Source organism: Aquarana catesbeiana, linkage group LG06 (genome assembly GCF_042186555.1).
Source record: "Aquarana catesbeiana isolate 2022-GZ linkage group LG06, ASM4218655v1, whole genome shotgun sequence".
Taxonomy (NCBI): Eukaryota; Metazoa; Chordata; class Amphibia; order Anura; family Ranidae; genus Aquarana; species Aquarana catesbeiana.
In genome coordinates, this window is record NC_133329.1 from 377,925,959 (window position 1) to 377,936,530 (window position 10,572).

The 10,572-nt window shown below is 39.8% G+C and overlaps 1 protein-coding gene across 6 annotated transcripts in view; it reads left to right on the forward strand.

Moving 5' to 3' along the window:
• The window catches only part of LRP1B (LDL receptor related protein 1B), a 2,172,167-nt gene that overhangs the window by 1,569,150 nt on the left and 592,445 nt on the right, over nucleotides 1–10,572 (forward strand). For all 6 annotated transcript variants that reach the window (XM_073634235.1, XM_073634238.1, XM_073634240.1 and 3 more), the window contains exon 34: nucleotides 8,510–8,635. In XM_073634235.1, coding sequence (XP_073490336.1) covers nucleotides 8,510–8,635 — 126 coding nt within the window. The remainder of the gene's footprint in view (nucleotides 1–8,509; nucleotides 8,636–10,572) is intronic.

Here is a 10,572-nt window from a genome sequence, read left to right on the forward strand (position 1 = left end):
AAAGCAATATGGCAGCTGTGCAGAATAACCCTTTCATGACTATTTATGACATTTGGTGTTTACAAGTTAAAATCCGTATTTTTTTGCTAGAAAATTACTTAGAGCCCCAAAACATTATGTATATATATTTTTAGCAGAGAATCTAGAGAATAAAAAGGCAATTGTTGCAATATTTTATGTTTTATTTTACGCAACTTTTTGGGAAAAGGGACACTTTCATGAATTAAAAAAAAACGAAACAGTAAAGTTAGCCCAATTTTTTTATATGATGTGCAAGATGATGTTACGGCGAGTAAATAGATACCAAACATGTCACGCTTTATAATTGCACACAATTGTGGAATGGCGACAAACTACTGTACCTAAAAAGCTCCATAGGCGATGCTTGAAAATTTTTTTTATGGTTACCAGGCTAGAGTTACAGAGGAGGACTGGTGCTAGAATTATTGCTCTTGCTCTGATGATTGCGGCGATACTTCACATGTGTGATTTGAACGCCGTTTACATATGCGGGCGTGACTTCCATATGCGTTCTCTTTGCTGCGCGAGCTCGCAGGGACAGGGGCACTTTAAAAAAAATTTTCTTATTTATTTTATTTATTTTTATATTATTAAACTCTGCTTAAGAAAAAAAAAAAATGATCACTTTTATTGCTGTCACAGAGAATGTAAACATCCCTTGTGACAGGTACTCTTTATGGAGGGATCAGGGGTCTAAAAGATCCCTCCTTTGCACTGCAAAGTATTCAGATCACCGTTTTCAGCGATTCTGAATACTGTATATTTTTTTAAAACCGGCGCATTGGCAGCCGAGTAAGCAGGAAGTGATGTTGTGACGTCGTGACGTTGCTTCCGTGTTTACAATCAGGAGACTGGCACAAAGCCGTTTCCGGTGGGACGGGAGGCCCGTTTAGAGTGGCGGGAGGCAGTGGGAGGGGGGATGTCCCCTCCCGCTCCTCCGGGATAACAGCTGAGAGGCTTTTAGCTGCATCGGTTGTTATCCCGATTGCCCGCTCTAAAAAACGGTACCAGGATGATGCCTGCAGCATCATCCCGGCAGCTGCAGGCATCATCCCGGTATAACCCCCGAAAGCCAAGGCCACACATCTGCGTACGCTCGGCGGGAAGGGGATAAGCTAGCTGATCTGCTCACCGTTAGCTTAAATGGAAGACACTGTAAAACAAAGTGTTTCACTAAAAAGATGTCCTTTTGCTGACGAAACGCAATGGACAGTGCCTCCTATCACGAAGCGGAGAAGGAGAAGATCTCAAATGGTCCTTTTAAAGGAGAGAAGCTTTAAGGATCAATTCACGGATGCTAATACCCTGCAGAAGTTCAGGTTATCCTAGCCCCTTATCATGGAGATTTATACCCCACTCATAGGGTACATTGAGCCCTCAACCCAGAGAAGCCATGCCATACCAGCCATGATTAAATTGCTGGCTAACTTTTTTGGAAAAGCATCATATCAGATGCTTGCGATAACTTACTGCGCAGTTTCATGCAGTATTTAAGGCATACTTCGGAAGGATAACACATGCAATATTTTAAGGAGAGTTTCTACGTGAATTGCAGTTTTTTTTTCTGTTGGAACATTGCGCATTATTTAACCGCATACTCAGATGCGGTAAAATATCGCTTAGTGAATTGTGCCCAATGTCTCCTGTGTGGTATGTATATGTGCTGGATTTTGTTGATCCTCGCACTGTCAACAAAGCTGCTGCTTGAACATATTTTGTATGTGTTATGCTTCAATAAAGCTTTTGTGGGGAAAAAAAATCCCCTCCAAAAATGTGGTGCATGCCCTGCCCCCACATACTGTACCTGCATACACGAACGTAAAAGCTCCCGTAGGGGGTGCCTACGTATGAAAACATTGCTTGCGATATACATGTTACGTATCTCAAAAATTCGAGGGACAATATTCATGATTAACTCTAAGCTGATGACCTGTAGGGGATGTTAGGGTGTCACCTATAGAAAATATAAGGTACCAAAATCTTTTATACCTTACCAAAAATGGTTGATATATTTTGAATTATGCCTTAAAATTTACTTTATTATATTTTTTTTACTAAAAATTTTGCCCCTGATAAAGTGTTGCACATATTTTGTGTGATCTAAAAAAATGAAACTACCACTAATTTATTCTGCTTCCAAAATATATAATGTTTGGGGGTTTTAACTAATCTTCAGGCTTGAAATTACTGTATTTATTGGCGTATAACACTCACTTTTTCACCGTGAAAATCGGGTGCAAATAGCATGTGCGTCTTATATGCCAATACTTCAATTTTAGCTGCCTCTGAGGGGACAGGGAGGGGGGCGGGATGAGCGCCGTCAGATTAAATACAGTGAGAATCTCCTGTTTACTTGGCGGCCTCTGTAATAGAAAGTCTCGTCTCCTGGGCCGCCATTGGACCACTGTTCTGTCTATCATAGGAGATTCTCACTGTATGTAATCTGTCGGCGCTTGTCCCACCCCCCTCCCTGTCCCCTCTAGGCTGCAGATGGGCATCGATCAGACTGCATTGATGGCAGTGGTGAGGCTGCTGCATTGATGGCAATGGTGAGGCTGCTACATTGATGGCAATGATGAGGCTGCATTGATGTAGACTAATGAGGCTGCATTGATGGCACTTGTGAGGCTGCAGATGGGCATTGATCAGGCTGCATTGATGGCAATGGTGAGGCTGCAGATGGGCACTGACCCTTATTTTGCTTCAAGTTCCTTAATAAAAATTTTAGTTTTTTTCCTGAAACTTCCCTCTTAAAATGAATGTGCGTGTTATACGCCTGTGCGTGTTATACGCCGATAAATACAGTATTTTTTTAAACGTGTACAACAAAAACACAGGAGTGGAAGCTAAAAGGTTTAATGGGAAAACTGCTTGAAGGTATGTGACCTGAGTATGTCTGTTTTTTATTGCATTTGTTGCAAATTTGCACTGGGGTTAATATATTAAAACTGTAGAGTGCAAAATCTGGCTCAGCTGTGCATGGTAGCCAATCAGCTTCCAACTTTAGCTTGTTCAATGAAACTTTGACAAAAAAAAACAACTGGAAGCTGATTGGTTTCTATGCAGAGCTGCACCAGATTTTGCACTCTCCAGTTTTGGTAAATCAACCCCACTGTTTATACTATGGAAAGGTTCACAATAAGAAAATAATAACAATAATAATAATAATAATAATAATAATAATAATAATAATAATAATAATAATAATAATTATGTTAATAAATCGATTTTACCATTTGAGCAATCCATTGGCATTCACATATTGATTTACATGCATCTTCCATCAGTTTCCTACTTTTCCGTGAGATTGAATTTGCTTCGGTATCCTTCTAAACAACAAAACTGAAACATACATCCTAAAAAGGTCAGACCAGGAATAAATTACTTAAACAGGGTTTACCATGAATTTTAAATCCAGAATTAATGACAAATGACTACTTAGAAGCTCCTTGTTTAATGTTGGGTACATTTAAATTGAATGAAATTGTTATCTCCTTCTGAAGAATATATTGGCAAAATCATCAATATAAGAGACAAGCCCATTAACAGTATCACTGCAGGTACCTTAAAAGCTCCATTAGTATGAAAAATGTGCAGTTTAGTGGTGTTTAAGGTGGTTCCTTTGCTGCCTCTCCTGGATTCCGAAGTACAATTAGGTACTTCATTATTCAATGTGACACCGGACGCAGGGAGATAGGAAGGCTGTTTGTTAGACGAGTAGACCATAGTGTTCAAGAGACAACTTTATCCAGTGATAAATAGTAAAAAGAATATAGGAAAAGCTTAAGCACAGTGGGAAAAATGTAAATACACATACCATTAAAGAGCTATTGCAGGCAATACGTGAAGACAACTGGTCAGCCATGAATGCTGTCAAGCAAATGCTGCAACTATACCAAAATTAGCTTATTTAGTTTGCCTTAAAGTGGTTGTAACCCCTTACATATACCCATTGAAGTGACTAGCCTCAGGTGCACATAGATTAAACAAATCCTCCTACATAATTTATACCAGTTTATCTGTAGCTCTCATTTCTCTACAGCCTCCTAAAGCACACATTTTAAACAGCATTTCTGAGCATCAGGAGGCAAGAGGCGGGGATCTGATGTTACACGCTGTACAACACTGAGCAGGGAGCTGAGTATAATCTGAGACCTGAGTGGAGGCTATGGACACTCCCCCCACTACACAGTCTTATAGGGAAACATGCACAGCTCAGGCTGCCAATCACCTTCTTTGTGCAGGAGGGAGGGAGGGGCCACCTCCCGGTATTGTCTGTTGGCATCGACTGTCAGAAGTGACTCATGCTGATAGCAGAGGAAGGAGAGAGCAGACAGAAATCACACAAGGTGCTTTGGATTAAGACAAGTACACACTATAGAAGGATATGTTTTGTTCATTTTTCATTCCAGAGGTTTACAACCACTTTAAACTCTTACGGACCGCCTGCCGTCGTTTTACGACGCTACTTTGAAGAGGAATATCGTTATTATGGCAGCAGCTAGCCATAGCTGCTGCTGCCTATGGCTAGCTGCCATAACCACGATATCCTCTTCTTCAGCTGGCTGTTCGCTTTCAGGTAAAAGTGGTCTCTGAGGCGGATTCGCCACAAGATCACTTTTATCGGTGGCGGGAGAGGGCCCCCCCACTCCCACCGCACTCCGGTGCCCTCCGCTGCTTACCTGAGCCACCGGCAGTGGCGGAGGTCTGCTCTCCTGTTAGGTATGGAGACAAGTAAGGGGAAGATGGCCCCCACCCATCTCCGTATCATTGCAGGGCGGAAGCGACGTCAAAACGTCACTTCTACCCATAGCTCTTAAAAGGACTTGTTTTATTTTACCTCAGATCTCATATTTAAGAGGTCCTGTCATGTTTTTTTCTATTACAAGGGATGTTTACATTCCTTGTAATAGGAATAAAAGTGACACCATTTTTTTTTTTTTTTTAAAGAACAGTGTAAAAATAAAAAATACAAGGTAAAATTAATAAGAAAAAAATAAAATTTTTAAACACGTCCCGTCCCGCCGAGCTCGCGTGCAGAAGCGAATGCATACATGAGTAGCACCCACATATGAAAACGGTGTTTAAACCACACATGTGAGGTATCTCCACGTTCAGTAGAGCGAGTGCAATAATTCTAGTCCTAGACCTCCTCTGTAACTCAAAACATGCAACCTGTAAAATTTTTTAAACGACGCTTATGGAGATTTTTAAGGGTAAAAGTTTGTCACCATTCCATGAGCGGGCGCAATTTTGAAGCGTCACATGTTGGGTATCAATTTACTCGGCATAACATTATCTTTCATAATATAAAAAATATTGGACTTACTTTTCTTATTTTTGAATTAAAAAAAGTGTATTTTTTCCCAAAATAGTGCGCTTGTAAGACCACTGCGCAAATACGATGTCACAGAAAGTACAGAAAGTGTATTTCAATGACCGCCATTTTATTCTCTAGGGTGTTAGAAAAAAATATATATAAAGTTTGGAGGTTCTAAGTAATTTTCTAGCACAAAAAAAATGTTTTTAACTTGTAAACACCAAATCTCAAAAAGAGGCTTGGTCCTTAAGTGGTTAAAGTGAACCTGTCCCTAAAAAGTGTCTCCAGAATTGCTTGCATTAGTCAACTTACAACAAAGTTCTCCAATTTCCACAAGGCATCATAGGTGCTTTTTAATCATTTCCTCTACCTACTGAATGTTGTAATTGTGGATTTTGGCCCCCTAAAATTGGTTAGGAGATGTGCGCAGGTGTCCATAAAGGAAGGAGGTGCTTGAGGAAATAGTTTATCAGAGATTGATCTCTGTTGGTAGTGGAATGTTCATTTAAAACACCATCAATGCGTTTTGTGGTGCTACACTGGCCACTTCTTTAGGAAGGTGTTTGAAACATTTAGGGACTTGTTCTTATGAGCAGCTGTTTTTTTTTACAGCTCTGAAAAGCCACCCATACATCATACAGGACATTTGGTGATAATTCCACCTGCTAAAAGTGATGTGTGCTGTATAAAATCTGCTGCAACACAACTGCAGCAGACATGCATAACAAACCTTGTCCCGCTTCCACCCGTGTGAATGAGGTCTAAGGCTGCAGAATTCTCTGAGACTTGCAGTGTATCACAGTGTTCCCTGAAGGTTGAATCTGGGTGCCACCAGCTTGGCACACAGTACAGGGGATGGGAACTATCAACTAGCAACACTGAGAAATCCTATGCAAGCTCACTGTACTTGTGTCACAATTGGTAAGTGCCCCTGGTCCTCAGCTTTCCTCAGAAACTCAACTTACTGCACGGTAAGTCAGGCAACAATGCACTGTCTAGAAGCCACATGGAGCAATGGGCATGCAAAAGTCACTTTAATTCACTGCAGCTAAATTTCAGGGAGGACTTCACAGGGTCACTCGGGGATTGTACCTCTTGAAACCTGGGCTGTATTTTAGATTATGTGGCAATAAATTGTACACAGCTGACTGTGACCTTGTACCAAAAATGATTGTGCATCACTGAGACCTTGTACAAAAAGATGTGTATTACTGAGACCTTTTAGCAACAATTACCCTGCATCACTTTGACCTTGTACCAAATATAACTGTAAATCACTGAAACCTTGTACCAAAAATCATTGTGCACCACTGGGATCTTGTACCAAAAATGACTGTTCATCACTGAGACCTTGTACCAAAAATGAATGTGCATCACTGAGAGCTTGTACCAGGAATGAGTGTGCATCACTGAGACCTTGTACCAAAAATGACGGTGCATCACTGAGAGCTTGTACCAGGAATGAGTGTGCATCACTTTGACCTTACACCAAAAATGACTGTGCATCACTGGGACTTTGTACCAAAAATTAGTGTGCATCACTGAAGCCATATGACCGTGCATCACTGAGACCTTGTACCAAATGACTCTGCATCACTGAGACCATATGACTGTGCATCACTGAGACTTTGTTCCAAAAATCACTGTGCATCACTGGGAGCTTCTACCAAGATTGAGTGTGCATCACTTTGATCTTACTCCAAAAATGAGTGTGCATCACTGGGACTTTTTACCACAAATGACTGTGCATAAATGGGACTTTTTACCACAAATGACTGTGCTGATATTCCTAAAGCCGCGTACACACGAGTCGAATGTCCAACAGAAAAAGTCCAACGGAAGCTTTTCTTCATCTATTCCGATTGTGTGCATGCCTCGCCGGACTTTTTTTTTTTTTGGAAAATTCTGACGGACCTAGAAATGAAACATGTTCTAAATGTTTCCGACGGAACCAATTCCTATCGGGAAAACCGCTCGTCTGTATGCTGTTCCGACAGACCAAAATCGACGCATGCTCTGAAGCAAGTACGAGGCGGAAGCTATTGGCTACTGGCTATTGAACTTCCTTTTTCTATCCCCCTCGTATGTGTTGTACGTCACCGCGTTCTGGACCGTCGGACTTTGGTGTGACCATGTGTAGGCAAGACCGCTTGAGCGGAGTTCCGTTGGAGAAACCTTCGGAGTTTAAGCCGACGGAAAAAACGGTTGTGTGTAGGCGGCATAAGACTTTGTACCAAAAATTACTGTGCATCACTGAGACCTTGTATCAAAAAATAGTGTGCATCATTGAAGCCTTGTACCAAAAATAAGCAAACAAAACTCAAGGTGCTGCAACCCTTATGATCAAGACCCAAAGAGGTTAATGAAATCCCAGTGCCAGACTAAAGCTTCCACAAACCACTAGAGCACACATTCCAAGTACATCATAGCTTTGATTAAGGCCTCTCCAGGCTGAAACACGTCTTTTTTGTGTACTGGAATCTTTTATCCTACATCATAAATAAATATTTTTTTATTGCCACATCTTCATTGGATTGCCAACTTTACCTGAACTTGTAACAAAAATGATTCTCATGTCTGAGACCTTTTACCAAAAGTGATTTCACTTCACTGAGACAATTTCAAAAAAATGATTGTGCATTTTTGGAAATGTAGACATTTCAGTCCAAAAGTGATGTTTTAAGTGTAAATGGAGTCTTTTTGGCTAAATCTTTTTTTTGACGAAATAAAACTTTACTTTCTGCATTGCTTCATTCTGCTCTACAACACTGTGATCTTGCTTCCCATGTGACAGATTTGCTTTGTTTTGATGGTATTTACAGGAGCACTGTGCCTCTAGGAAAGCATTGCACAGCATTAACGTTTACTTGTTTATTGAGAAAAAAAAATTCTACCTGTCCCCTGTGTCCCTTAATGTTTTGACATATTTATTGCCTTTGTCTGCAGAGTGACATTACTTATTAAATTATTGACTGTAGCTTTGTGATGACATCATTGAGATTACAGTTTTTCTAAATATATTTTGTATGTAATAATTGGTTAGCATGATAGTGGATTTCCTGTAAGCATTACTTAAAAAAAACAAACCTTTTTTTTTAAAGTATATTATTGTTATTTACTTTATTAATATGAAATATATTTATATGTCTTTTTTGATATCTGATATAGGTAGCAATCCCTGCCAGATGAACAATGGTGGGTGTTCCCAGCTGTGCTTACCGACCTCTGAAACCACTCGAACGTGCATGTGCACCGTTGGCTACAACCTTCGGAAAAATCGAATGTCCTGTCAAGGTGAACACTGTAGCTTTTATTTATCTCTCCGTGTTGTCCAGAAGACAGGCTTGTTAATGTCAAAAATAGCCCAACGGGACATTATTATCATCCGAAAAAAAAAAATGTATTTTGGTGGAACGATTAGTATTTGTAAGAGAACAGTTATCCAGAAATGTACTTAAAAAAAAAAAAAAAAGAAGAATATGAACACCATTACCAAGAATTTTCTCTAAATTGCCTTGTCCTCCTTTTTACCACAACTATCACTTTTTTAGATCTGATTGTTATACATGTAGATTTAGGCTCGGTTCACACTAGTGTGACTCACAATTTTTGCGACTTTCATGCAACTTAAATGTGACTTATTATACTATATTGCATCAAAGTAGTGCAGGGACCTTGTTTAAAGACACTTCAACTTTAGCCGCATAGATTGGAACAGGTGCCATTGAAATAAATGGGTTTCAACTTGTCATGTGTCTTTATGTGTCACAAGTCGCATGATAAGTGTGAACTGAGCCTTACTGTTTAATGGATAAGTACATCTTTGTGTACTCTTACCCATTTTTAAAAAGGGTTCACAAGGTGTGCATCTTGCACCCACAGAGGCTTTCTTACAGGATGGGGGTTTGCTCCCGTTTCATCATACATAATGAAGTACATTTGTGTTTTGCCAAAGTACGGGTGACTTGCTTTTTTTTTTTTTTTTAATCTAAATTTCCAAAGACATGCCTAATCATCAGGAGGTTTTTTTTTTTTTTTTGACAAAAAATTATCCTTGATATCATAAAAAACTTGCGCTAATGAATTGTGATCAAATCCTGTTGCTGCTGCTCAAAGTGCCAAAGACTTAAATAATCCTTTACATATTATATTATACCACAGTATAAAAAATAACTAATCAGTGAACTATATAGTCCATAGAAAGTGAAATGTATAGTCCGTAAATGCATACACTCCATGAAACAATTATAAATATATCGTCCCAAAATTAACCAATTCCACACTGGACCCTCTTCTTATAAGTCCTCAAGTACCCCCAACGGGCCATGATTTCAGGTTTTCCTTTACTTTGCACAGCTGCTTTAAATCAATATCAATAACATGGTATTGATAAGAGCTATTTTATCTAAGGGAAGTTCCCAAAACATTGCCGTTGGGGGTACTTGAGGACTGAGGTTGAGAGCCATTGCTGTAGCGCTCCAAAAAGTAAAACTGTGCAAAGTGGCACACACACCTCTTGTGCTCCTACTCACCAGAAGGAATAGACTCTTTCAGCCTAAAGGTCTAACACACTCAATTTGGTGAGAGGGTGCTGGGCAGCTCCTCTCTATCCTCCTAGGTAGCCCATGAACTTGTACCATGAGACAAGCAACTTTCAATGTAGGGGTCACACCCAGATCAATAGAGGGAGAGAAACTCTCATAGTGTAGTAATTCCAATTTAAAAAAAAAAAAGGTATGCAGTCTTTTCAGCCTAAAGGTCTAACATGCTCAATTTGGTGAGAGGGTGCTGGGCAGCTCTTCTCTATCTTCCTAGGTAACCCACAAACTTCTCCCACGATCCTGCCCACACAATGAAAATATCATCTATTTACCTCTTATAAATTCTTAATTCTGATTTTGGTTTATCATAAATAAATAAGAAGAAGGTCCAGTGTGGAATCAATTAATTTTGGGACAATATACTTATATGTAACACTCTTGTCCTAAGCAGGGCTGCTAGTAAATTTAGCTGTGCTAGGTGGTAACTAAGCCTGGCTAATTTGTAGTCTTTGATCAAATGGGTTTCTCCTAATCTTGGGTTTAACTGTGATTTTTCTCTTTTGTCAATAGTTGGCACTGTTGCCTTTGGCATTAGTACGATAGATTACAGTGAATTCAGATTATGAGTGAATATGCTTTTCTCAGCCAATCAGCAGGAGTTTCTTTGGTTGTTGAGGCTGCTGGGATAGA